This window comes from Trichosurus vulpecula, chromosome 6 (assembly GCF_011100635.1).
Source record: "Trichosurus vulpecula isolate mTriVul1 chromosome 6, mTriVul1.pri, whole genome shotgun sequence".
Lineage (NCBI taxonomy): Eukaryota > Metazoa > Chordata > Mammalia > Diprotodontia > Phalangeridae > Trichosurus > Trichosurus vulpecula.
The window spans coordinates 273958807-273985721 of record NC_050578.1 but is presented as its reverse complement, the minus strand read 5'-3'; the positions used below and the strand labels follow the sequence as shown (position 1 = coordinate 273985721).

Here is a 26915-nt window from a genome sequence, read left to right as displayed (position 1 = left end):
GCGGAAGGAGAGTCTCTCTGCCTGCATCCCCCACCTCTCATTGGCTCCCTCTCTGCCCAGGATCCGGTGGGCAGGCGCCTGGTGGGTGAGGATCGGCCCCTACTAGATTTCTAGGGCCCTTAGGGGTCATCCGTTCCATCCCCCTCTCTTTGTAGATGGGGAAACTGAGGTCCTTGGGGGCGCTGAGCCTTGCTCAAGGTCAGACAGGGTAGGAGGCAGTGGCGAGCCAGGTCCAGAAGCTCCTTCCTCTGCGGTTCCCCTCCCCTCCTTGTGCTTGGCCCTGCTGCCTTTCTGATCTCTGGCCTCTCGGCCCCGCCCAGGGCTCCATCACTGAGCCCCACTCCCAATTCACAGCCCGGGCCCAGTGGGAAGGGTGCCCCCCGCCCCACGCCATCTCACCCTTCCACCCTGGAACCTGCAGAGCTGAAATGCCTTGGATCAGGAGTCCCAGGCTTGGTCTCTGAGCCTTGGCTGGGCCCCACATGACCTTCCTGGGCCCAAGCTCCTGTTCTGTAACATGAGGTAGACAGACCAGGTGATATCTAAGTGTCATAGCTCTCAATCTGATGTTCCTAGGCTCCTGGGGGAGTGAGGGCCATGAACCCCCCTGGGGGACAGACCTCCCAGCAAGCTGAGCCCTGGGGAAGAAGGTCCCGGAGACCCCGAGAACAGGTGAGAGCCCATTGGCTACTCTGGTGAGCTCAGCTCTGGTGACTGGACAGAAGGTAGCAGTGGGGGGGGGGGGGTGGCTTCTCTGCCTAAGATTCTCCAAGCTGCAGCAGCTGGCCCAACAGACCTGCCCTGGGAGGCCTACAGGCTTAAAGACTGAGGGATACTTCCCCTCCCTGCCCCAGCTGTGGGGCACACAGGGAGGCCTTTCCATGGTTACTGCTGCCCAGCAGATTTCTTGGGGAGCAGGAGGGGTTGGGCACCTTTGGGGGGAAAGGGACAAAGACCTTGTTGGCCTTTGGGTTGTTTCAGGACCGAGATGTACGGCTTTCCAAGGCTCTGTCCTACGCCCTGCGCCATGGGGCCACTAAGATGGGGCTGCCCATGGGCTCAGGTAAGCCATGAGCATGAGGAGCCCCTGGGCATAGCTTCCAGGCCTAGAGGAAGGCCTGGAAAGGGGGGGTCCCTACAAGGGCAGTAATGGTGCGTGCTATCGATGGAGATGAAGCCTGTCAGACTGGAAGCTTCCAGAGGGCAGGGATTGTTTTATCTTCCATGGCGAGGTCTAGACTAGGAGTCAAGAAGACCTCAGTTCAAATCCTGTCTTTAGACACCGACTCTGACCAAGTCACTTAGCCTCAGTCTTCTTCTTTGCAAAATGGGGGTGATGCCAGCACCCATCCCCAGGGCTGTGAGAGGATTAGAGGATAGGCTGAGCATGGTGTGCTCTGTCCAATGTTAGATAAGGGTTAGTGAGCAGCCTGCATCAGCTCCTTAGGCTCTAACCACTGAACCACAGCATCTCATCAGGCCTGCCCTAAGTCCACTCCTTGGCCTCTCCAGCTTGTCCCCGGCTTGGCCATTGATGGTGCCCCTGGTGGTTAGCTGGGAGGAGGGGTGAACAGCCAAGCATTCATTACACACCTTCTGTGTGCCCATAGGGGCTTAATAAATGTGGATTGATCGATTGTAGGCCCAGCTCTTGTCGAGAGGCAGGACTTTTATTATCCCCTCACAGATGGCTTTGTCCCCTTGGATGCCCTCCTGCAGCTGCCCCAGTTCCGGGGCTTCTCCTTGGAGGACGTGTACCGAGTGGTGGAAACCAATGAAAAGCAGCGGTTTGCCTTGCGCCCTGGGCCCCCGGGCTCTTGTGCGTCCATTCGAGCCAACCAAGGTCACTCTCTGCAGGTAGATGCCCAGCTTTGTGTGTGTGTGGGTGTGTGTGTATGTGTGTGTGTGTGTGTGTATGTAGGGGGCAGATTGGATGTGTGTATATGTAGAGGAGGATTGGATGTGTGTGTTTGTGTGTGTGTAGAGGAGGATTGTGTGTGTGTGTGTGTGTGTGTGTGTAGGGGAGGATTGGATGTGTGTGTGTGTGTGTGTATAGGAGGACGATTAGATATATGTTTGTGTGTGTGTGTGTGTGTAGGGGGTGGATTGGATGTGGGGGAGGGCAGGGGAAGAGGGCAGGAGATGGAACAGAAGGGCAGGAGATGGCCGGGGGTAGTGGAGAGAACCTGCCCAGGAGAAGGGAAGCTCCCTGAGGAGAGGTTGGCTTCCTCTTGGTCTTTGCTGTCCCACTGTCTGGCTCAGGGCTTCGCTCCCGTTAGGTTCTGGACTTGGAGTCAGGAGGACCAGGATGATACTTCTTGTAGTTGTGTGACGATCAGGACCCGCTTAACTCTTTGTGCCTCAGTTTCCTCCCCTGTAAAAATGGGAGGTTGGACTCAGTGGATTCTCAGGCCCCTCCAGGTCTAATCTCTGATCTTGGATTGAATCTCAGCTCAGAGACTTCCTCGCTGTGTGAAGCTGGGAAAGCCTCTCTGCCTCGGTTTCCTTATCTGTAAAGTGGTGGCAATAACCCCCATACTATGGATTTCCCAGGACTTTTTCAAGGAAAGTACTATAAGATGGTAGTTATTTTAGGGGGATAAGGGCCACCCTCAGATGAGGCCACCACCCCTCATCGTTCCTCATGGCAGGTGACCGACCTGGAGCTGATGCCCCTGAGAACCCCCGAAGACCTGCCCCCCACTCTGGTCCACGGAACGTACTGGCGCCGCTGGCCCTCCATCCGTCGGGAGGGTCTGTCTCGTCGTGGGAGAACCCACATCCACCTGTCCCCTGGCCTGCCTGGGGAGCCCCATGTCCTCAGTGGTTAGTAGACTGCACCCTGGCCCCTTCCCGGAGCATTGGGAGAATCCCCTGGGGCCTGGGTGCCACCCGTGACTCTGTCCCTTAGGCATGCGGCAGGACTGTGAGGTGGCCGTGCTCATCAATGGGCCCTTGGCCCTGGCTGGTGAGTCTAGCTGGCCAGGAGGAGGAGGGGGGAGAGGGCAGAAGGAAACAGCCTGAAGTCTGACCCTTCCCCACAGAGGGCATCCTGTTCTTCCGCTCAGCTAATGGGGTGATCTTGACCCCAGGGGATGCCAGGGGGTTCTTGCCTCCCAAGTACTTCAAAGAAGCCCTGCAGCTGGGCTCCCCAAGTGAGTACCCTCCACTTTGGGCTTCTGGGTCCCTAAGGCAGGCTCTGAGGGGTGGGCAGTTGCCTCTTGGCCTCGGATCTCTCCCTGCTCCTGCCGCCTCCATTTTTCCCCACCTTGGCACCATCTCCTCTCTCCCCTTATCCTAACCCTTTCTGTGCTGCAGGGAGGCCTCTTTCTCTGGCTGAAGAGGAGACAGAGGGTCAGAGCAGTCGATAGGGTACCTCGACCAACAACTGAAGAAGGAGCATGGGAAGTGTCCAAGTATGAAATATTTATTTATAAAAAGACAAATAAAAACTGATAAAGAAAACAAATCTCCTTCTTACGGCTGTGCCCGAGAAGTGTGGCAGTCAGAAGGCAGTTGGGTCCTGGGAGCCCTCAGCCTGCCTCACTCATCTCCAGGGCAGGAGAGAGCTGATGCCAGGCGTGAGCAGTCTCTGGGTGGGCCCTGATGGGGGGTTCTGTTCAACTCAGCCTCCCACTTTTCCCCACACAAAGGAAGTAGGGAGCCTTATCACGGAGGAGCCCTGAGGCTTGGGCCCCCCCTTCAAGAGGGTGCCAGGGGTGATGGGCGTGGGGTGTGTGTGTGTGTGTGTGTGTGTGTGTGTGTGCTGGGGGAGGGGGTGAGTGAAGGGAGGAGAAGCTTTTGTGAGAGAGAGCCGGGCCTTGTTGGGTGGGGATGGATGAGACCTTCTGGGGGTCTCAGAAGGCTTCGTGGCCCCCAGTGAGCTGCAGGAAGAGATCCTCGTCCAGCTCCTCGCCTCGGGAGCGCTCCCGGGTGGACAGGAAGATGTAGCCGCCGATGTACTCGTGCAGGACTCGACACCCGGCCGACACGCAGCTGAAGGCCACGTTGATGTGCTCGTCAAATTCGATGGCCACCTGTGGGCCAGACCACACGTGTGACTGGGAGCAGAGGGAGAGCGGGGTGGCGGCCCAGGGCAGCCCCTCCAGCCCCCTGCCCTCTTCCCACCTGGCGGATGTCCCAGTTGACGTTCCACTGACGCATGTTACTGAATCTCCAAGTCTTCATGACGTCGCCCACGGCCAGGTCGATGCGGATCAGGCGGTTGTTGGCAATGCCCAGGATCTCGTCCTTCCTGCTGCCCTTAAACCTGGGAGTGTGAGGAGGGAGCTCTCAGTGTCTGGCTGGAGGAGGAGGGCCCCCTCGTCCTGCACTGAACCCGAATCTGCCTTTTGCAGCTCCTCCGCTTTGTCCTCCCCTCCTCCACATATTAAACCCCAGCAGGTACTGAAGCCAGTTGGAATATCTGGCACCCCCAGGCTTCTCCAAGCTCACCACCCCCAGTTCCTTCGGCTGATCTCTAGGGCATGATTCCCTTTGGACATCCTCCGGTTTATCCAAGTTCTTCCTCAAATGTGGTGCCCAGAACTGATCAGGGCAGACCACACTGGCACCATGCCCTTCAGAGTCCTGCTTATTCTCCCTAGAATCCCATAGTTTTCTTAGAGCCCCACTGTGGAGTCCTGTTGAGCTTGCAAGCCTCTGAGACGCCCAGATCTTTTTCTCACATCAACTGTACCTTCATATGAGCCCATGCCACTGAACCCAGAGAGTGAGTACTGCAGGTCTTGGAGAGGACACTCAGTGTTCATTGAGAACCCACCCCAGGCACTGGTAGACTGTTGGGAGCAGAGTGGACTTGGCCCAGGGACCACTTGCTTAGAGCCTTTGGGAGAAAAGGCAGCCACTGGATGGACGGTAGCCCAGGTACCTGACGACGAAGTAGGAGATGCCAAAGTCAGGCAGGGATTGCCAGGCCTGGATGAATCGGAGCTTGGCCTCTGACAGAGAGAGCTGGGCCACGTTCTGGTGTGCCTCCAGGATTCGGGGGGTCAGCTGTTAAGGGGTGAAGTGACTTTAGAGGGTACCATGCACAACCCTCTCATTTTACAGAAGAGGAAACTGAGGCACAGGGTTAACTAGCCAGTAAGCCTTTGTGGTGGGAGTCGAACCCAGGACTTCTTGCCTCCAAGCTCAAGGCCTTATCCACTAGGGCATCCTGCCCCTTTCTTTGAGTCTTCAGACTCTAAACCCAGTATTCTTGCCATTAAAGCTTCCCTGCCGCTAACAGCGTGTTGGTACATGTGGAATCTTCACCTCCTTGGGTAAAGGTCCAGGAGTAGGATTGCGGTGTTAGGGGAAATCAGCAGTTGGGGGAATTTTCTTGCTTAATTCTCCACCACAGGCTGGGCCAATTCACAGCTCCACCAACAATGCATGAGTATGTCTCAGGCATCGACTCCACCTTTTGCCATCACTGTGGATGGATGCATGAGCAGTTCTGATTTGCATCTCTCTCAGTGATTTGGATCATTTCCCATGTGGTCAGGGATGGTTTGCACTTCTTCTCTTAGGAACCATTGCTCGTATCCTCTGCTCACTTCTCTCCTGGGTCCCCCACCCGCCTTTCGCCTGCCTCTCCCCATCACTCCCTATTCTACATCCCATGAGCCACGCTCCTCTCTCCAGAGATGGACACCCACCTCCACAGGGTGCGCACCTGTTTGGCCTTCAGCTTCCGCTGGAATCGAGGGGCGACGAGGCCGTGCGGGTTGAGCATCTCCCCGCTGGCGTCGGGGCCCTGGGGGTTGGTGGGGCTGGCTCCTCCACCTCCCCCTGTCCGCTGCAGGCTCAGGAAGGCCAGGATGGCCTGAACTTCACTCTGGTAGCTGCTATCTGCCATGGTGCGTCCCTTAGAGGCCAGCCGGCAGCCGGCCATCCACTGGGCATACTGCTGCTCCTGGAGACGGCAGGGGTGGTGAAGGACTGGTGAAACTCAGGCCCACGCCACTCCCACCTTAGCATCACCGTGAGCCCCATCTGTCCCACTTACATCCTGGCAACGCAGGTAGAGCTCGCTCATGCCCTCTGGTGAAGGCACCAAGAGTTTGATGCAAAACTTCTGCCCAGAGACGTTGACGTCTGGTACGACCTCGCAGCCTGGGCCAAAAAGGAGAGGAGATGATGAGAGGTGCAGTGTGGCAGGGAGCGGATTAGGCCATGAGAAAAAGAAGGGACCAGGTGGCCCAACCCCTTCACATTAAACACAAGGAACCCAAGGAAGCCCAGAGAGGGCTCTGCCATAAGAAGGCAGTGGAGAGTGCGGGGTGCAGCTCCACGGCCACACTCAGAAGCCTCAGGTTCGGCCACTTCCAGACCTCTCAGTTCCTGTTAAGGACACTTCTCTCATTCTAGGAGCCTAAGCTAGAGCCTCAGAATCACCTACTCCTTCCTCTCTCTCAATCTCAACATTCCTTGCAAGTTAGGGATTAAGCATTTATTAAGCGCCTACTGTTTCCAGGCATTCTACAAATATTACCTCATTTGGTCCTCACAACCACCCTGGGAGGTGGATGACGTTATTAACCCCATTTTAGAGTTGAGGAAGCTGAGGCAAACACCCCCCCACCATCCCGAGGATCACTCAGCCTGGGCCCCCACGCCTACAACACAGTGCATCCCTTCTCCTCTGTGCTTGCTGCAGGGTCCAGCCCAGGGGCCTCCCAACCCCTCCACGCTCTCTCCTGCTCTGGTGATTCTGCACGTCCTTGTCTGTTATTTGCTACAGACCTTCCCAACTCCCCTTGTCCCCCTCCCCCCCCCCCCCGCCTCGTCTTCCCTCGTCTTTGCACCGCAGTGCCCGCGGCATTGGCTCACCCTTCAGATGGAGCTGCTGGATGGGGTCTCCGGGGGCCTCCTCTTGGCTCTTGTAATAGGAGAGTGTGGTCTCCTTAAACACAACCCAGTATTGGCGGTATCCCTTTAGGGTGAGCTTCCGGGGCCTGGAGGAAGGGATAGATGGAGGTGGATCTGGAGATGGGAGGCCAGTGTCCCATCCCCTCCCTGGCTGGGCAGGGAGAGGCAAGGCCTGCCTGGGATCACACCTGGGATGCACCAAAGCAGCCCCCCATCTCTGGGCCTGAGGCCTCCCTCCCCCAGGGTCCAGGCCTCACCGGAAGATGCGAAGATGGTCCTTGAGCTCAGGGATGGCTGTTAGGCTGTCCTGTGGATCAAGGGGGACATTTAATGCAAGCCTGGCCAGAACCCCTGGAGCCTCGGCCTTCAGCCCGATGCCTTTCCTGCCCCCATCTCCTCACCAGCATGTCCGTAGAGGCTGAGCCCTCCAGCTTCACCTCCAGATTATTCAGTGCTGCGTCCAGGTCATCCAGGCCACTGCCACCTGAGGGCTCATCGAGCTCCCCGCTCAGGGCCAGCTTGTTAATGTGATACTGGTGGGGCAGGGGGGGGGCAGGCAGTGAGGTCTGGGGGATCCCTGCTCTGCTCCCCCTTAGCCTCCCACCTAGAGGCCCTCTGCCCTTCCAGCTCACAGATGAGCTCATAAAGCAGAAGGACCCCTAGGGAGCACTGAATCAGCTCCCCTGCTCTTCCAGAGGAAGAAGGTACCTGTCCAAGGTCACCCAGGAAGCAAGTCTGGCCATCTATGATTTAAAACCAGGAGTCCTGACCCCAAATCCAGGGCTCGCTCCACTATCCCACACTGTCTCCCAAGGGCTCCAGTTTTCTCCCACCTAACCTCCACAGCCCCCTCTGCCTTCTCTCCCTAACCTCCACAGCCCCCTCTGCCTTCTCTCCCTAACCTCCACGGCCCCCTCTGCCTTCTCTCTCTAACCTCCATGGCCCCCTCTGCCTTCTCTCCCACCATCTAGAAAGGGGCTTAGGCCCCTGCCACTAATAATGGATGACAATATTGCCAGAAAAGTGTGGCAAGTGCTGTGGTGGGTCCGAGCAGCGCCTCATGGCTGCCCAGGAGCAGGAGCAATTGGGGCAGACTTCCCAGAGGAGGTGGCACTTGAGTTGGGGGTCTCACAGGCAGCGGAGGGAGTAGAGGCCCCTACCTGCAGTGCTGCAAAGACCATCATCTCTTCCTCCGTACAGTCGATCTCTTCCAGCAGCAGGTCCCAGCGAGCCTGTTCGTAGAGCTGCATAAGGCGTACTGGGTCTGCCTGGGGAGGGCAGTGGGCAGGAAAGCAGGGGGGCCAAGTCAGACAGAGCAGTTCAGGAAGCACCCACTGGGTGCCTGGCCTCCCATGGCCCAAGAATCAGCCGAGACAGCCCTTGCTGTGATCCTCCGGACCCCGTTCAAGGGCCCAGAGAGGAGGGACTAGACCAAGGTAACATAGAGCCCAGGTCCCCTGCTTTCAAACCCAGGGCTGCCTCTCCAGTGCCAAGGTTGGTGGTCAGCTGATAGGAGGGTAGTGGTCAAAGCCCTTGGGAGCCAGCGACCTGGGTTTGCCTGATCCTTACCTTGCTAGGGCTAGCTGCCCTCGTGGAGTCTCAGTTTCTCTCTCTGATAAAGGGTCACAGTAACCTTTGTTCTGCTACCTCCCTAACAATGCATCCTTCAAACGGCTAGAGTCGGCTAGGTGGCTAGAATGCTGGAGCTGGAGCCCGGAAGACCCAGATTCCAATCCTGCCTCAGAGGCCGTGGGACCCTGAGCCAGAGGACCTTTCCCCATCTCTCTGTGGGCCATGGTAGCACCTACCTCCCAGGCTTGCTCTGAGGCCCAACGGAAACCCCAAGTGCACAGAGCCATGTAAATGTTAGCTTTTATCATCGCTCTAGAAATGGGGGTAATTGCTATCATTAATCATAACAGCCCTATCAGCAAACTGGAACAAAGTCCCCCTGGGCTCAGGCAGGAGAAGCTCGGGGAGGGGCCTGGAGGAGGGTCAGAGGTGAATCTGTGGTCTGGGGAGGGGGAGGTGGTCAGCAGCCAGGCTGGGGAAGGGAGGTTTGATGGATGGAGAGGCCTTAGTCCTCTAGGCAATAGGGAGCCCTGGTAGGTTCATGAGGAGGGGAGGGATGGGAGATGCCTTTTGTACTAGAGGGTGCGAGGCTTCCTTGGGGCCCTGGACCTGCTCATGCTCTTAGACCCCCGCTGCCAGCCTCCCTGGCTCCCCAAACCCCAGCTGTCTCTCACTTCCCCTGCCCCTCCCTCCTCACCTTGGGGTCCAGGTCGAAGAAGCTGTAGTATTTGAAGCGCAGCCAGAGGGTGTCCCCAGGCTTGACTCCTTGCTGCATTAAGCACCTTGATGAATCCAGCCACCTAGGGTGGGGGGTGTGGGAGGAGGAAGCGAAGACCCGCAGGTCAGCATGCCCCGGGGCTTGGCCTTGGGTTCAGATCCTACCTCTCTTCCTACTTGTTTGGGATTTAGAGCTAAGGGGGAAACAGGCCGAGAGGGTGGTGTTGTGAGTCCTCTGGGGTGCTGTGCGACCCTAGACAGGTCACCTCCCTTCCAGCCTCATCTATGAAATAAGTGAGCTGGACTCAGCGGCACCCGAATCTTCCATCCTTCTCTGGGCCGGGGGGCGGGCTTGGGCAAAAACCCCAGCCCAGCTTGGCACAGGGCTGACCTCGCTCACGGCATTACTGGATAGCCTCAATAGCCCTGGGTGGAAGTATGACAGGCATTAGTCCCCCTTTTTACAGACTCAGAAAGTGAAGCCCCAGAGGTCCCAGCTAGTCACGGCTGAGGCTGACCCCTCTTGGTCTCTCCAGGCCACCCTGGCCAGGGCCTGCCCTAAGCGCTGGCCCCAGCCTTGGAGGACCGGGTGGGAGAGGCCTCGGAGGTGGCTGGGAAGAGCAGGGCTCATACCGGCTGTGCAGTTGGGTCTTGTCAGCCAGAGAGCTGGGCCTGGGCAGGCGGAGCAACTGGGCTGGGTCTGGGGGAGGCTGGGGAAGGCTGAGCATCCGGTAACAGGCCTCTGTCTCGGGGCTATCAGAGAAGTGAGCTGGCATCCCCCGGAACTGGGCTGGGGCCACGCCTGAGGTGGGCAGGGGGCAGTCAGGACCCGGGCTCACCCTGCCTGGCTGCCCCCACCCCCCCAGCTAGGCCCCACTCCCTGGAGCTCACCGGCAGCAAGCACAACCTTGGTCAGGTCAAACACTTCTTCTTCAGGCTCCTTATCTTTCTTCTTCTTCTCCTTCTTGTCAGGGGCCCGGAGCAGGGACAGCTCCTCAGGGTGACGGATGCCTATAGAGAGGAAGACCCCCAGCTAGGACATGGACAAGCCTGCACTCAAACCCCCCTCCCACCGTCACTGGCTTGTTTGCCCTGGTTTGCTCATCTGTGAAATGGGGGCAGCTCCCTCCTAGGGTGAAGGCTTGGCAAACCCTGAGGTGCTCTCTCTCCTTCAGCCTCACCCCTCCCTCCTGGGCCAGGCTCCCATGAGCAGAGACTGGGATGGGGGTTGGGGCCGGGAGCCGGGCTGAGCTGGGAGGGGAGTCGGGCAGGGGATGCTCACTGAGAATGCGGCAGATGGCGGCCACTGTGCGGAAGAGGGGCTGCGAGAAGCTGGCACGCAGACGCAGGGCACGGCGGTTGGGCAGCCGGAGGGTGATGGGCCGGTGCTGAGGCCCGAAGTACAGCCGGGCATCGGCCAGGACGCCGTATTTGTCCAGGGTCCAGTGGGTCTGCAGCAGCCACATTTTCTTCTGCTCCCACCACAGCCCATAGTCGGACCAGTCCTGCTTCCGCTCTGCCAAGGGGAGGGGGCAGCTGAGGCCTGGGAGTGGCTTCCTCCAGCCCCCTCCCAGGAGAGTTACCAGCCTTGGGATGGGGAGGACCTGGGTTCAAATCCCATGTCACCCCTTACTAGTCGGGTGACCTTGGGTGGGCATCACCTCCCTTTTCTGGCATGTTTCCTTCTTGGTAAAATGAAGGGGTGGGACAAGATGGCCTTGAGGTCACTCTGTGGTGATCCAAGGGTCCCTTGCTTGCCTTGGGTCTGAGGCAACCAGGGCTCAGAGGAGGGAGCTGGGATGTGGAGCATTTGGAGTTAAAGAAGGGGGTCAACCTTAGAGTAAGAGAGGGGCTGGGTCTGGAGCCAGAGGACCCCTCCTCCTTCCCTGGCCCTTGCTGGTGGGGGCATCAGCGAGTTGGAGATCCTCAGCGCAGGTGACCGGTTCCTGCCTCCCATGCCCTGCTGCCCAGGCTTTGCCCTGGATTTCTTTGCCAGTGTCCATTGTGCCCTCAGCTCTCTGACCTAGCAGGGCTCTTGGTGGTCATCCAGTCTGTGCTTGAGGCCCTTTGTCGAGGGGAAAGTCCGAGCCTCTGGAGGAAGCCTAGTCTATTTCTGGATGGCTTCTCTAATTAAGGACTTTTTCCTCTTTGTAACTTCCCCCCGAGCTGCTGGTTCTGCCCGTGGAGCCAGCCCCTCCCTGAGCCTTCTCTTCTCCAGCCTCCTGTCTTGAAGGAGGCCGGGGTCCTCCGCCAGCTTGGCCAGCCTCCTCTGGATGCTCTCCAGTCTCCCAGCAGCCAGGCCTGGACCCCAGAACCCAGCAGCCTCAGACGGCTTGTTCTGGAGGCGCCCCCCCCCCGCCGAGTGGTAATGCTCGGTCACTCACTGGGGATGTTTCAGAGGGGAAAGAGACGCCTTGTGGTTCCCCATCTGGCTCAGTGGAGGCCGTCGAGCCCGAGATGGCTGCACTTCTTGGCTCCTGCTCCCATGTTTTTTCATAGGCACTGTCCCAACAAAGCCAGGCCAGGCTCAAGACTGAGGCCAAAAGGAATAGTCTAGACAACCCTTCTGGAGGCCATTTACTAGAAAGAGTGCCTGGCTCTAGGGAGGGCTCCCGGTCAAGCCGCGCCTCTGCTCCCAACTTTCTGTGATCCTGGCCAAATCACTTCCCCTCTGTGCCTGTTTTCTCCTCCGTCAAACAGGAATAATCATCCTGATTCTGCCTCCCTTACAGGACTGTTGACATAACAGATGCAATAGCCCCATTATGAAACTATAAAACCTCATATAACTGTCAACTGCTGGAATGAAGCTGTGTGCGTGTGTATGCGAGCGTGCGTGTGCGTGTGTCTGTGTGTGTGTGAAGGGAGGTTGGGTGTGGGGCAGTGATTTCTCCAGTCTAGAGAACACCCCATTAATGGGCAGCTTTGAGAGCCAGCTGGGCCAAGGAGACTCGTGCAAAGTGGGAATCACAGCGTTCACAGTGTGAATGCTTACTGTCCGGAGGCCCAGCCTCAACATCAGCCTCTTCAGCGGACGTGAAGCCCTTTGGAGGCTGTGGAGGGCCTCGGAAACCCCAGCTAGCATAGATTCGTGATTCCACAGCTGCATACAGGACAGAATCTGAGGCAGGGCAGCGCTGGCCTCGGAGCCAGGAAAGCCTGGGTTCCAGCCTCACGTCTGACATGTGCTCATGGGGAGGGTGCTTCAGGTTTCTTTCCTTCCTAATCTATACTCCACACTGGCTGTCAAGGGGGTTTTTCTAAAGCATAGACTGACCCCCTGTAGCTCCCCATTACATTAGAGGTTAGTTGGGGAAGGGGAATAAGAATGTCTATAGTCACCTACTACGTACCAGGCCCTGGGCCTGGGCCTGGCTTTACAATTAGATCATTTGACTGACTTGGGTCAAATCTCAACTCCTGTTTGGCATTCCTAGTTCCTCTTCCTGCTTCTAGAGTCTTCTTACCCTTAACCCACCTTGCCCCTGGGCATTCTAAGTCCTCATACACTGAACTACTTGCATTTCCTAGACTATCTCACCATCTCCCAATGCCAGGCCTTCGCCCTGGCTGTCCCTGACACCAGGTATGCTCTCCCTCCTCACCTCCATCTCTTGGCTTCCTTCAAGACAGCTCAAGTCTCACTTCCTGCAGGATTTTTCTAGTCCTTCCAGATAATACAGCCATCATTCTCAGAAGACCTTTCATCTACTCCAGATAGATCTTTTACGAACAGAGTTGTCGGCACGTTGTCTCTCCCGTTAGACTGGCAGCTCCCTCAGAGCAGGGACTGTCTTTTACCTTCCTTTGGATCCTCGGCCCTTAGCACAGGGCTGGATGCACAGTAATAAATACTTGCTGACTGAGCCCGGGCAAGTCACACCCATCTGTCAGCGTGGTCCAGGCAAACCCTCTAAGGTCTCATAGCACCCACACTGATGAAATCGCAGGTTTGGATAGTGGAAACCAGGTATGTGTGTAACAGACATATACATACATACACATGTGTATATTTAGACATACATGTACACACACATACGAGAGACAGAGAAACAGGTTCCATGTTATTTATATCTGCCTATAACCTAGATCTGGATCTATACCGATGTGGAATACTGGAGTGATCACTGGGCTCGGGAGTCCAAGGATCTGGGTTTGAGTCCTGTCTCTGACACTTACTGGCAGTATTACTCTGGGTAGTTCATTTACCTGCACTAAGCCTCAGTTTCTTAGCCTGTGAAGTAGGTGTAATAATCCTTGGATGTCCCAGATCAGTTAGGTAATAGAGGCAGGGAGTCAGTGCCACTGGAGCTCCAAGAGAGGGAGGGCATTAGCCTGGCGAGGGCCCACTGTGGCCCATGCGGGGTCGGGTGGCTGTTCATTTCCTGGGTCCCCCTGTGGGTTCCTGCATAGCTTCCCCTTAGAGGGTCTCATCTGGTGTTTGGTGCCCAGTTAAACTCTGTGCAGGGCCTGGGTGAGATGTCGGTGCCATCCCTGTCTAGGGGTGACATGCTGGGCGGGGGACAGTGGAGAGAGAACCTCCTGGTCTGTGGGACGCAGGGCCCATCAGCCTGGAGCTGGCTCCTAGAGCCTATGGCGCAGCTCTGCCCAACAAGGGGTCCTGGAGAGCGGGTATGGGAAGCGCCCACCCCTGCCAGCCACCTGCCCCCTGGTACCCAGCTGCGCCCCTCTGATACCACAAGCCACTCTGCTGTAACTTCCTGTGGGGGCAGGGCAGGGCCTTTCCAGCTCCCCGATCAGCCCCGACAGCTTCCTTCCGTCAGGCATTTTTTTCTTTTGGGGGAAGTGTGGGTTGGTGGGGGGTAGAATGAATAAGCAGTTGCCTGCTCAGCTAAGGGCTACCCCATGCTGCTAGCCCCGCAAAAGTACACATCCTCAGCCCCCAACCTTGCATTGGGCGTGAGGGTGAAGGGACACTCTGTGGACCACTAGGTCTGAAATCCAAGAAATGGGGAAATTGCCCCAGGCCCTTCATTCTGGTTAAGTGGCAGCCCGGGCCCCTGAGACCCAGCAGAATAGGCTGAAGGCCGGGGTTGGCAATTTGGGGGAGGGCCAGGGGAAGTTGGGAGAACAAGTGATGAGAGTAGAGCCTGAGTCACTTGGAAGGGCCTTATCACGAGCCCGTGTGGGAGAAGAGAGCAGGAAGAGCGGGGTCAGGGCCAGCAGAGATAGGGACGCACTGTGGGCAGCGCCAGCCCTACTCACTGATCTCCTCCACGATCTTGAGGATGACGCCGCCGATGTGGGACTCGCCGGTGACCCGCAGGGTCACAGACTCCTCTTGGGCCTCTTGGTCCCCCACGAACACTTGTAGCTCCCAGGTTGCCATGGCTGCTGGCTGGGTCCTACAGGGCAACCGGAGGGGCTTGCAGACCTGCCTTCCACGGCCTCCCCAGGAGCCTTGGTTTGGTGGGGGGCTGGGTGGGAAGAGAGGGGCGGGTGTGGGGTGGGCAGCTCGAGGGGCCTTCTCGGCTCACCTCTGCAGAGGACGCTGCTGCCTCAGAGTAGTTCTTACACCCAGGAAAGCAAACAGCCATGGGGACATTGCCCGGTCCCTCCCTCCAGCCTGCTGTTTCATCTCCACCCTTCCAATCGAGGGAGAACTAGTCCCAGGGCTGGGCACATGGTGGGGACGCCCAGAGTAAGAGGGATAGCATCGGGCTGGGTCCCAGGGCCTTGGGGCCCCACTCACCTCGCTAGGGGAGCCGAGCGGCGGCTTCTGCCCTTCTGCTCCTTTTCAGGCCTAGACCCCCAAGGTCTGCCCTGGGTGCCCCTTCCCTCCCAGTCTGCGGGTGCGCTTTCTCTTTGGGGCTGCCCCTGGGCTATGCCTTATCTTCAGTAAGACTGGCTCCACCCCTTAGGGAGGAGAGGCCCCTGTGTCCAGGAAGCCACCAAGTGCCTGTCACCACTCACAGCACCTAAGGCTCCAAATCTACAGGGAAACAATATATGGAGAAACCAGTGGGAAAAAGAGGTCAGACCCTCTGATTAATGAGGGCAGGGGAAGGGACCCTCCACTCTGGGAAATCCCCTTGGGCCAGAATCATTTCAGAGGGGAATGAAAATCGTTAGCAGCTTTTAAGGAGGAAACAAAGGAGCTCAGGAAAGTAGAGGCAGAGACGTTATGCCAGTTAGAAGACCCCAGCCACCTGCACGGCTGGCGGGCAGTCTCACCTCTGTACATGGTTCTCCCTTGCGGCACTATGCTGCAGAGGGCCAGGTTTGGAGGCCGAAACCTAGTTCAAATCTCACCTCAGACATTACTAGTCGTGTGCTCTGCATAAGCCACTTAAAACTGTTTGCCTCAGTTTCCTCATCTTAAAAATTGGGATAAAATGGAGGCAGCTCGGGGTATGGTGGATAAAGCGCCAGGCTTGGAGGCAGGAAGATTCATCTTCCCGAGTTCAAATACAGCCTCAGACACTTACCAGCTGTGTGACCCTGGGCAAGCCACGTCACCCTGCCTCAGTTTCCTCATCTGAAAATGGCCAAAGCACTCCAGTCTCTTTGGCAAGAAAAGCCCCAAAGGGGTCACAGAGTCACATGACTTCATAAAGACTGAACAAACGTCCCATGATAATTCTGATGATCAAAGAAATGAGACCACTTCTAAGGCTGCCTACCACGTCGCACAGCACCCGCACAGCACCACGGCGTGCTACAAACGTCAAAACTAGTGAGGTCTTCCTAACGCACTGATCCAGTGTCCACGTCGTGCTAGGCATGCAAACACATCCCACTGCTTCATCGAACAGCATGAGTAACCTCTTGGGCAGCAGTGAGGACCCGTCTCAGCAGCCAAGGGCAGCGGGAGACTGGGGTTGCTTCTCTTGAATAAGCCAGGAGGCAAGGCCCAGCCCATTGGGGCTCATCAGGAGGCCACCCAGCTGATGGTGGGAGAGACCAAGAGCCAGCAGGAGCCCTGGCAGCTTCTTCCTTGGCTGGGGAGGCAGCAGGGTGGCAGTCAATAAGGAAGTTCCCTCACTCATCCACCCAGCTGACCACCAGGAAATGCCCTTGCCCTCAGTCATGATGGAACTCAGCTGGGGCTGCCCTACTAGGGAAGCACAAGGATAAAGCCTGTTCCCTCCTCCAGTCACCTTGGACGATCTATCAGTAGGGTGCCAGCTGGTGTCTCGTCCCTGACCCATTAGGCCACAACCAAAGGGGGACAGCACCCCCTAGCGAACAGGAATGCTCTTCCCCACTGTAGCCCAAGCCTCCAACCGTGCAGTGACCCCATCTCTTCTCTGCGCACCTGTGCCCTCAGAGGAGGTGAGGTGTGCACCAACCCACAGACAAGGGAATGAACAGACAACACACCCCGCCCCAGCCCCCACCATTGCCAATAAAAAATGAATCAAGGTCACAGCAACCCATAACCACGCCGATTGGCTTGTTTTATTTGGAGGTGACGGGGGGCGTGGACTTAACAATGAGCAGGGGCAGCCGGGACCCAAGGGAGGGAAGGTGTGCCCCTTCCCTCCTCTGACACACCCACCGCCCTGAATAAAAAAACAAAACCAACTAAGGGGGAGGAGAGCAGCTGGGACAGCGATGGGGGAAGGGAGGCCACGGCCCGAAGGGGCAGCAGTGAAGAGACCATGCATGTGCTGGGGGAGCCACAAGGCAGCAGCGGCTGTACAAATGAGGCGAGTAAGTCTGTGTCTTCCACATATATATGTATGTATATATGTATAAATATAGAGAGACAAGGTGTGGGTCTCTTCTTTCCCCTTCTCTGCTCCTGCCACGGTCCCAGCTTCTCTTTGCACAGATAAGGGGGAAGGGTCGGGGGCTCAACAAGTCATCACCGAATTGCAATAAGACCCACGTCCATCAGCTTCTGGATCTTCTGGGCGATAACGGGGTTCTTTAAGTGTCTAGAAAGGAGAATGAAGACGTGACTGCCTGAAGCCTGGGCCTCGAAACTTGCCCCACCCAGACTCCCATTTCACTCCAATCTAGCTGACTCTTCCTTTCTAAGCCCAGTCAGAGTGGGGCTGATCGCAGCCATCCACCCTGGGGAGGCCCAGGCCCAGGGCCACTTCACCTGGGCTCCATTTGTTGTCAAAACACTCAGACTGGTCCGTCAAAAGAACTCATTTCCTTTGCAACCTGATATATTTTCTTTGAAGCCTTTGAAGGCCTTTTAATCAAAACATTTTAATATTTCACTTTTTCCAATTACACGTAAAAACAATTTTTAACCTTAGTCTTATACAATTCCGAGCTCCAAATTCTCTCCCTCCCTTAACTGAGAAAGCAAGCCACTTGATAAAGGTTATACATGTGCAGTCATGCAAAACATATTTCCATTAGTCATGTTGTGAGAGGAAAAAAAAGGTAAAAAATCAGTCTGCTCTGGTCTGCAGAGCACATTGGTTTAAAGGCCTTTTTCTGAGAAGGGGTTGCTAGGGTTTACCAGACTGCCTTGGAAGTCTGGGCCAGAGAAAATGCTAAGAACCCCTGAAGAAGAAGAAGGGGAGGGGAGCAAAGGGCTGGAGACAGAGAGGAGGCCAGGCTGGGTGCATCAGGCTACAGTCATGGGCGCAGGCCAGCCTGCCGAAGGCTCTAAGATGAAGAGAAGGCTTTCTGTGAATGAACCCCCTCACCCCCGGCCCCTCCTGAGCCCTGACCAGACAACCCCCCACCCTCCTCACTTACTCGCTGAGTGCCTGTGGGTCCTTCTGCATCTGCTCCAGGATGAGCCGCATGGCCGGGTCGCTCATTATCTGCTGTACCTCAGGGTCAGCCATGGCCCGCCGCTTCACGTCCTCGGGGTTGTCATGACGGTTGTATTGGGACATTACACATCGCTGGTAGCCATCTGCTGCCTCCTACATTCCCAGGAAGGGGAGAGAAGGGCAGACCATCAGCATTAGCTGGCTCCTCCACTGAGCACGTCCGAAATAACAGGGGGATGGGACAAGAGGGAAGGAAGAAAAGGAACATGGCAAGAGGAAGCAGGTGGCAGCAGGTAGAGGCTGGGGCTTGTGAGTACCAGAGGCAAGCCACAACCTTACAGTTGGAGTCCAGGTCTAGGGCCTTCTGGTAGACATCCATAGCTTTTGTATAGTCCTTCATGGCTTCCAGAGCAGCAGCTTTTCGGGTGTACCCTTTGACTGCAGATAGAATGAGGGAGGTTAGGGTAGGGCCAAAGCCCAGACCCCTAAGGAAGCCCCTCCGTATGGGAAGCTCTCTACATGAGCACCCCCCCACTGAGGCAGGGGGAGGGGAGGATGCGATGACTCTCCCTCATGCCCCGCTGTTCCAGAGCTGAGGCACAAGCTGCCTCTAGCCTTGGCAGTCTATATTTTCAGGAGGAGCAAAGACACAACAAAAAAGCGAGACAGGGACTGACCCAAGACCTCCCCCAAATACAGTGGGGGCAGTACTCACTGAAGGTCGGCTCCAGCTGGATGCATTCCTCACAGTCCTAAAGAGAGAAGGCCAAGGTCAAGACCACACTTCCCAAGTGCTCAGGTCCCCACCCCTTGTAAGTCCCCCACAGTGTGGGTCACCTGAGATCTCACCAAACCAAGAAACCCAAGACTCTGTAAGAGCCAACTACGTGACCTCATGGCCATGAGATTGGAACGGTGCCCACCCTGTGCCCCCACACCTGCCTCTGGGGCTGCTTTGAGAGGCCCCTGCAATCTTCGCTGGCCGCTGGCCACAGCCCCACCAGCTACCAGGGAAAAGGAGCCTGCACTTCACAGAGCATTGAAGGGAGCAGAGCACACTCTTCAAAGGCGTGCATGGTAGACACCATGGCACATTTCAGACAAAGGGATGGGATCAGGGATAGCAGGCCTGCTAAGGCTACGTGTACACGGCCCCTGAATGAGGCAATCAGCGGGCAACAAGGAATTCCATGGGGTGGGGGGGAAGAGGAAAGGTTGTGACTGCAGGTCCTCTGCACCCCCCTCCAGCGTGGGGCCTCCCACAGCCTCCCTGCCCCCTGAGCCTCCCGCCTGACCTTGAGCGCCAGCTGGAACTCCAGAAGCTTGGTGTAACAAGCAGCTCGGTTGCTGTAGAGCTTGGCGTCCTTCGGATTCCTTTTGATGGCTTCTGTGTAATGCTTCATGGCCTGAGGGTAGTCCCCTGGGGGAGAGGAGAGAACCTGAAGGCCTTTGCCACTCACAGGGGACAAAAGCAGCTATGGAAAATCTATGTAATAAATATATCAAATCTCTGAGGCTGCCATGGGTGTTCAGGGTGTGGAGTGCCAGACTTGGGAGCCAGACCCAAGTTCACCCAAACACTCTGTAGTTGGGTGACCTTGGCAACTCCCTTAACCATTGTCAGCCTCAGTCTCTGCCTCTGTACAGTGGGCTTCCCCCATCATATCTCTCCAATGGCCATTAGCCAAGGCACACTCGGCTCCCTTGGAGCCCTGGCCTGCCCTCCCCTGCCCCACCCCCAGCCCCGTGTACCTTTCTGGAAACACTCGTTGCCTTTGTTCTTCTCCTCCAAAGCCAAGTCTGGGTTGATATAAGCCAGCCTCTCCTGTTCCTTTAAGATTTTCTCAGCCTGTAGGAAGAAACCCAAGTGGATGTTTGGACTGACAGCCCGGAACCCTCCTAACAGCCAGAGTCCTGTTAACAAGGCAACACCGAGGCCTTGGCATTTCAAAACGGTGGTTAGGTTTGGCATTTGTTTCAAGGTTCATGGGAATGTGATATTCTTTACTGAATTCCTTATGAAGAAAATAGGCCCTTGACCTTATCCACACTTGACCTCAAACTCATCTATGAGCAACACAACCTGACATTCCAGTGAGGTTTTGATTTTAAAAAATTCTCAAACAAATTTAACTGACAATGGGCAGTAAACCACTGAAGTTTTTCTGTAAGAAAATTCGTATTGGGATAATTGGAAGTGCAAGGCTGATGATGCCATAGGTACTGAAGTCTGCATTCCAAGCCACTGTCCATGCGGCAAGGAAGCTCAGGAATTTGTCATCATTAATCCCCTCAGCCCGTCCTCCCAAAATCCTGTCCAGTTTCTACTTAGTTATATTTTGGGTGAAAAAGAATAGAGTGGGAAAGCAATCCTTCTAAGCAGACAGAAGTCAGGGAGAACATGGTGTCTTGCTGCCACCGACCTGCTGACATTTCTTGAGGACGTCTGGGGTCCTGTGCTCGGCCAGGGACTTGTTGTAGAAGTGGATGGCGTCCTTATATTTCTCCTCTTTGAAATACGAGTTGCCAATTCGGGCATAAGCTCTGGAAGGGGGAAGTGTGGGGCAGCTCAGCCAAGCTCTATCCCCTCCTCCACCGTGCAGCAGGTCCCCCAGCTGGGGATGTGCCCCTCCCCTCCCTCACCCCCCCCCACCCCCACTCACTTTGCGATCTGCCGATAGTCCTCTCGATTCTCTCTCCCCACCTCAATGGCCTTCTCACAGAGTTCTCGGCACTTATTGTAGTTACCCTGTTCAAAGTACACCGCTGCCAAGAGAGGAGAGTCAGGACACCACCGGGTCAGGCCCGCCTGCCCATCCCAGGGCCCACTGCTCTCACGGGCTGCGCCCCAGGCACTCACCTGCCTGATTGGTGATGTAGGTCATGTTTGTAGGGTCCAAGTCCTTGGCTTGGTCATAATGCTTCAAGGCTGTGGCAAAGTCTTTCTTCTTGTAGGCATCGTTCCCCAGCTCTTTTTCTTTCAGAGCCTGCAGGAGGGTGAAAAAGAACAAAGTAAGGACCACCAAACGAACGGAGGGAGACTCCCCCCCAAAGCCGGGTGTAAGCAGGACACCCAGCAGGTTCAGAGGTCTCATTCTCCTGGAGGGCAGGTGGTCAGGCTGTAAGGATACCTCCTCCCACCCCGCCACCCCCATTCCTGCACTCCTCTCTAGCTCTCCCTACCACCTACCATGTAGATCCCATCGGGAAAACAGGCAACGGAAAGTTGGGCCCCACTCCTCACGTACCCTCTACTTAGTTTGGGACAACAGTTTTATTTCTGGCTCACGACTGCTGGCCACCCACACTGCCACAGGATTCTGCTTGTCAGGGAACAATGATCAAGGGGGTGGTGGGAGGGCTTGGAAAAAGGACTTGAAGCCATGGCAGGAGCAATTAGCTCACGCCTGTGGGGATGTTACTCCGGCTCTGAGACACCCTGAGGCATCCCATATGAGGCCCTCTGCGCTGGGTGCTAAACTTGGGAGCAGTTGATCGGCTGTTACCGCCAGCAGAGAAATGATGAAGTGGCCTGGCACATGCCAAGCCAGGGAAGACCTGCTATGAAGCACAAGACTTATGCCACACTCTCTGTCCCCCACGCTGCTTTATCATGGAGTTTTAAACGCAACAAGCAGAGAAAATCTTACAACTTTCTTCCCAACTGAGGCAGGGACCATGTCCCTGGGCCAGTGGTCACACCCAACAGGGGCCACGTGCCAGGGACCGTGAAGGGCTGCGGAGAGCCTGGGTGTGACCATCCTCAAAAGGGACATCCGTCCCCAGAAGGTCCTTGATCTGTCATGAACACCCTATGCATCAATTCATTCACTAGCTTTAAAGCCAACAAAAAATGCCCCTTGATGGCTTTCAACATGCCTAGGAGGCCAATTCTGAAAACAGAGCCCTCCACTACATACCTTAGACCCCCTTTCAGGAAGACAAGGCTGGCTAGTTCGGGATAAAGATGGGGAGGACGACGACATGGAAGCCCATACCTGCTTTTTGTTCTCAGGGAGATCTTCCTCCATGGGCTCAGGTTTGGCCTCCTTTTTGGGGGGAGGGGGTGGTGGTGGGGACACCACCTCCTCCTCCTCATCCATGCTGCCCAAATCCACGCCAAGGAGCACACTCAGTGTGGTCATAACACGGGGGTCCTGCAACTTCCTGGAATGTGGGCAATACAGAAAAGTGGCCCTTGGTGTCCCCAAATGACCCAAAGCTCAGACCTATCACTGAGCCATGTCTGTTGTCAGAGAAGTCACCTCCTACTCCCAAGAGCCCCTGGTTCCTTCTTTCCCCACATGTCCTCAGAGAAAGATTAGTCTGAGGAAAGGCAGCAAGTCTGGCAGTGTCGCATCCCAAACAGAGAGCTGCCCTTGGGATCAGATTTTGCCTTTAACAACAACTACTAGAGATGTAACCACCTACAGCCAAGTCCCTCAACCTTGGTGTCCCCAGGAAGTTGGAAGACTACAATTTAAAGGAGCTGCCACTAGGCTTTGGTGGGAGGAACCAGTAAATTGGCTCCTCACCAGCAAAACCACATATCAGGACCAAAAATCGAAAGAAAAAAGAGTCTAAAAGGGAAGCCTGGGCAGGGGGTGTTGTTGAGGGTCTGACAGGCACTTCTCTCACTAGGGACACGTGAACTGGGCAGCCCTTTCTCAAGGGGGGATGGGCCAAGATGTCCTCACTTACGTGCCCAAATCTGAGGGTTTATTTCGGAGCTGCTCAATCAACTCTTTGTAGCTGGGGTCATTCAGCAGGGCCCGCGTCCGAGGGTCGTTCTCCAACTTCTGGTACAGGTGGGGTGTGTTGAAGGGGTTCATGAACTTCCTCTCTGCACCAGACACAACAAAGCCCATCACTCTCTGTCACAAAGGGTCCCCCCAAAGGAGGCCTCGGATTCACAAGGACAAGGGGAGAAGGCGTGCGACACCCACCAGCCAGGCGGGCCTCCATATTCTGCAGCCCCTCCTTGAGCTGAGAGTTGCTGGCTTCATGCTTTAGACCCTCTTCGTAGGTCCGCTTAGCTTCTTCAAACCGGTTTAAGAACTCGAGAGCGGCCGCCTTCCGGGAGTAGCCCTGAAAATGGGGAAGAGAGAGACTCCGGGTGAGAACCAAGCCACCCGCCTCGTGGGGCCGGCAGCTGCCACCGGAGGGCCCCTCCCCGGCTCACCTTGCCCCATTCTGGCTTCAAGTCCACAGTCTTGCAGCCGTCCTCGTAAGCCTTCTGGTAGTCTCCCTTCTTGGCATACGCAGCGGAGCGGTTGCTGTACAGCACGTGATTCTGGGGGTCTAGCTTGATGGCTTCCGAGTAGCATCTCAGCGCATCGTCAATGTTGCCGGCACTCAGGGCCTTGTTACCCTTCTCTTTCAGCTCATTCACCTGAGAAAGACATGAGGTAACAGGCGGGTCACCAGGGCCAAGTCCTCTGACTCCATCTTTTCACTCCCACACACGCTCCCCATGGGAATACAAGGTCGCTGCATGTGTCTGGAGCTTTTCTATGGAGAAGGCTGGCCTTCCAGATAGAAAGCTGCTGCCCCGACGGAGCTCCCCCTTCCCTGACAAGCTCAGAAAAACACAGTCCTCAGTGTCTGCAGGATTGAGCATATCCACACCTCACTGAAACCTCAGGACAACCCTGTCAAGTACCAGGGGCAGGAATCCCATCTGACAGATGAGGAATTGGAAACGGGGATTCAATGGCTTGTCCAGCCACAAAGCTAAGTCAGAGGCTGGATTCAAACCCAGGTCTCTCTGAATTCCTAGTACAAAACACTTCCTATGACTCCACTTGAACCACAATCTAAAATTAACTACCTTTCTCTATGCAAAACACAGAAAGAGGACGGACCTTGAAATTTGTTGGTTAACAACAGCAAATAGAGGCTCCTTCGAAGGCTGAAATAGCTTAATTTGCAAATTTCCCACTCCTCACTGAATCAACAGATCTAAAATGTTCAGGCACAGAAATAGGCTGGAAGGAGACTACTGGGGGACTGACCCATGGATTAACCTGGGAAAAAAAGGGCAGTTTTGATTTGTCACATGTTTCCTAAGAGTCCAACTAAGGGATTAACTCTCAGCTCCCTTGGGGCAGGAACTGGTTAGCAAAGAAAGCATGTGGACGTGTTGTTCTGTCATGGTGACTCGGTTGGATTTCTGGAAAACTAGGAAAGGCTTCCTACTTTCAGAAATGAAGAGATGCCATTTCTTTGGTGTGGTTAGCCCATGTTCCTGGGTCTAATAAGAACCCTCCCCTCACTGAGGTGGTCATGAGTCATCCAGAGGACAGGCAGGCACTTTTTCTCCTGAGTGGAGAAGGGATGGGGGGAAAAAAGGAGGAGCACCATAAGATCACTTTGGGAGATTCAAATAAAGCCTGCCCCCTGGCTCAGTTTAATTCAGCCAAATCTATGACTCATTTTTTAACCTCCAGTTGAAGTAAACGTGGGAGGAACATGCATGAGGGAGGGTCTGTGGTACCACTTCAGGACATCCCTCAAACTATCAGACAAGGGCCTTATGAGGAAAGCCTGGCTGTTTCTCACACATAGGTGCTGAGGTGCAGAATATCCAATGGGGAAAGGGTTATCCCTGATTCGAAACGCACCCTCTCTTCCCCCATTTGTACTAGTTTTCTCATCCTTTAATATGAAGAGCCTATATGAAGCTCAAACCCAATCATCCACATCCTTAGTATGAGCACTACAAAGGAGAGTATTGCCAATTGTCTTTCCAATGTAACCCTTGGTGTTTGTGGCAGGTATGGAGGGAGCTGCAGTTCAGGCACAGGTGAGACTGAATGGGCCTTTCTAACTTGGGGTTCTGAATTCTGATGGGGGAAGGAGAGAGAATTCCCACGCAGCAGGTGAGTTTGGGCCACTGAGTACATTGGGGTGTGGGTGATTACCCTATGGGATTACAAAGGGGAGGTCAAGTGGAAAAGTCTGATCTGGCTTGTGCTACAAAGTAACTAAAAGACAGGACCCTCAAGATTTAAGACCCCCATCCCCAACATTCCAGCTTGTTCAAATGTTTCTAACACCTCGTGGACTCTCCTAGTCATAAAGTTAATGAAGGATTACTCAAGGGTAATAAAAGAGCCAGACAACACAAAGCTACAAGGAGGCAAGGATGAGGTTATTCTCGAACCTGGGATCGAGAGAGATACACTAGGAAGGCCCGGATTCTAGTCCCCACCATGTGGGGTGCTGGACAAACCCCTTTCTCAGCCTCAGTTTCCTCCTCTGTAAAAAGAGTGAGTTAAGGAGGAACACTACATATCTAAACGTTAGAAACCTGTGGTTCCAAGCTGAGGTTTGTGGGTGACCATCCTTAAGGCTCGTTTTCCCACGGATATGCAGTTGTTGGACCCTGAGGGGTCCTCATGGAGGGACGGGGACCATCCAATTTTACTGTTTCTTCTTCCCTCCATGTTTCCCTCTCAACTCAGAAGCCGGAGCTTTCCTCCTGGGCTGGCTCAGAGCCTGAGAGTGAGACAAGTGGTGCTGTCCCTACAGTCACAGGCCCGATCCCATGAACCGGGGCCTAGTCCCCTCTTAGGGACCCCCAGGTGACTCCCCTCCCCAGGCCGCCTGCGATCTGCAGACCAGAGAGGGCCTGCTCAAGGCCTGAGGACCACCAGCCTCCAGGTCACTGACAGCGAAAAAGCCAAACTCCCCACGGGCTGCCATCAACACCCGAGGGGCGAGAACTTGGGAACAATGCTGGGGAGTCCGGGGTCTCCAGAACATCTCCCAGCCCTCCCAGGCCTCGTGAAGGGGGTGGTCTGCTAGTCTGCTCTGGCAACGTGGTGGGGCTCCCTTCCTTCACTTTCCCTGGGGCCCCAACTTCTCAAAGCCTTTGAACCTAGAGCCCCCACCTGAGTCCCAGGAGGGAAGCCCCTGGACCCAGCCCCAGGAAACACCATTTTGGGGAGGATTCAACGCCCCAGAAAGACTCCGCCTCTCCCCCCTTTCCTTCCTGGCACCTTCACCAAGAAGCCCCCGAGGCACAGAAAGGCCGTCTCTGGGCCCCGAACCCAGGACGAGGCTTCTCCCTCCAGATCGATCCCCCCCCCTACCACCTTCAATCAGACCTCCTGCCCTCTCAGCTCCCTTTACCCTCCCATGGACCCCTAGCACCCCTTTTAATGTCACGGAAGCCCGGACTGAGGCCCCTCCCCTCCATCCCATGTAGGCCTACCCTGCTCGGACCCATGGCGCCCCCCTCCCCGACTCCGATCCTGCCTCTGACCCCCACCCCCCGGGGACCCCTCCAAACCTTGCGGGTCGCTCTGCCCCGTCTGGGCCCAAGGACCCTTCAGTCCCTTGAATGAGGCTCGCCCTTCCTCCAGACCCTGCCCCTCCCCCCACCTCCACAGCCCCCCCCCATCCCAGACCTTGCCCCTCCCCCTCTTAGCCCCCTCATCCTTCCCCTCTTCCAGTATTACTCTCCCCCCGCCCCGTTCCCCTCTTCTCTGACTCAATCTGCCCTGGGCGACCCAATAACCGCTCTCTGCCCCCGGCCCGACCCCGCCGCCCCTCACTGGGCCCCCGGCGCTCCCCCCAACCCCGCCCGGGCTGAGGCCGCGGGGAGGTTACCTCAGCCGCGGCCGCGGGCCTCGCCGCCCGCCCCCCCTTTCCCCGGCTCACCCGCCTCCCTTGCTCGGCCGCCGCTCACCTGCTCCATGGCCCGGGCCGGAGCCGAGGCTGCCGCCAATCCGTCCGCCCGCCCGACCGCTCGCGCCCAGCTCCCAGCCGCACGCGCCGCCTTCTGGAACCTACTAGAAGCTGCCGGGACTCCCGACTCCCGCCCCTTCGTAGCCGCCCTATTGGTGGAGTCTTCCCTCTGAGCCCCGCCCCCTCTTTCTCCGAGAGGCTGACTGCCCCGTCATTCATGAGCACCTCCCTTTCACTGGACGACGGACGGCGATTCGCTCTGCCCTTAGTCTTTTCTTTCTCGCTATTGGGCATTCCTCGGCACGGCCCGCCTCAGAGCCTGCTTGACGACTGGCAGAGGGGCGGCCG

The 26915-nt window shown here is 56.2% G+C and overlaps 3 protein-coding genes across 8 annotated transcripts; 1 reads left to right on the top strand and 2 right to left on the bottom strand.

Annotated features, from left to right (window-relative positions):
- Positions 1-35: 35 nt before the first annotated feature.
- TRPT1 (tRNA phosphotransferase 1) lies at positions 36-3459 on the top strand. Of its 5 annotated transcripts, none has more exons than XM_036764224.1 (8): positions 36-81; positions 577-672; positions 982-1063; positions 1688-1857; positions 2652-2826; positions 2912-2968; positions 3045-3155; positions 3319-3459. In XM_036764224.1, the coding sequence occupies exons 2-8, from the start codon at positions 598-600 to the stop codon at positions 3369-3371; spliced, it is 723 nt and encodes a 240-aa protein (XP_036620119.1). In that variant the 5' UTR covers positions 36-81; positions 577-597; the 3' UTR covers positions 3372-3459. The 5 variants fall into 5 exon arrangements, with proteins under 5 accessions (XP_036620119.1, XP_036620122.1, XP_036620120.1 ...); XM_036764225.1 differs by having other exon boundaries at positions 62-85; XM_036764226.1 differs by lacking the exon at positions 36-81 and adding an exon at positions 100-208.
- On the bottom strand, positions 3417-14990 carry FERMT3 (fermitin family member 3). 2 transcript variants are annotated; one of them, XM_036764221.1, is made up of 15 exons: positions 14879-14990; positions 14392-14603; positions 10448-10681; positions 10057-10176; positions 9799-9967; positions 9146-9248; positions 8037-8144; positions 7278-7409; positions 7134-7183; positions 6838-6962; positions 6014-6120; positions 5681-5920; positions 4892-5016; positions 4129-4270; positions 3417-4037 (listed from the first exon to the last, which is right to left on the bottom strand). In XM_036764221.1, the coding sequence occupies exons 2-15, from the start codon at positions 14513-14515 to the stop codon at positions 3858-3860; spliced, it is 1959 nt and encodes a 652-aa protein (XP_036620116.1). In that variant the 5' UTR covers positions 14516-14603; positions 14879-14990; the 3' UTR covers positions 3417-3857. The 2 variants fall into 2 exon arrangements, with proteins under 2 accessions (XP_036620116.1, XP_036620117.1); XM_036764222.1 differs by having other exon boundaries at positions 14392-14531.
- Positions 14991-16565: 1575 nt separating this feature from the next.
- STIP1 (stress induced phosphoprotein 1) lies at positions 16566-26677 on the bottom strand. The gene is made up of 14 exons (XM_036764583.1): positions 26569-26677; positions 23056-23265; positions 22820-22961; positions 22575-22716; positions 21872-22040; positions 20734-20860; positions 20537-20639; positions 20297-20417; positions 19626-19722; positions 19169-19293; positions 18589-18625; positions 18208-18311; positions 17854-18026; positions 16566-17069 (listed from the first exon to the last, which is right to left on the bottom strand). The coding sequence occupies exons 1-14, from the start codon at positions 26575-26577 to the stop codon at positions 16997-16999; spliced, it is 1632 nt and encodes a 543-aa protein (XP_036620478.1). The 5' UTR covers positions 26578-26677; the 3' UTR covers positions 16566-16996.
- Positions 26678-26915: the final 238 nt, after the last annotated feature.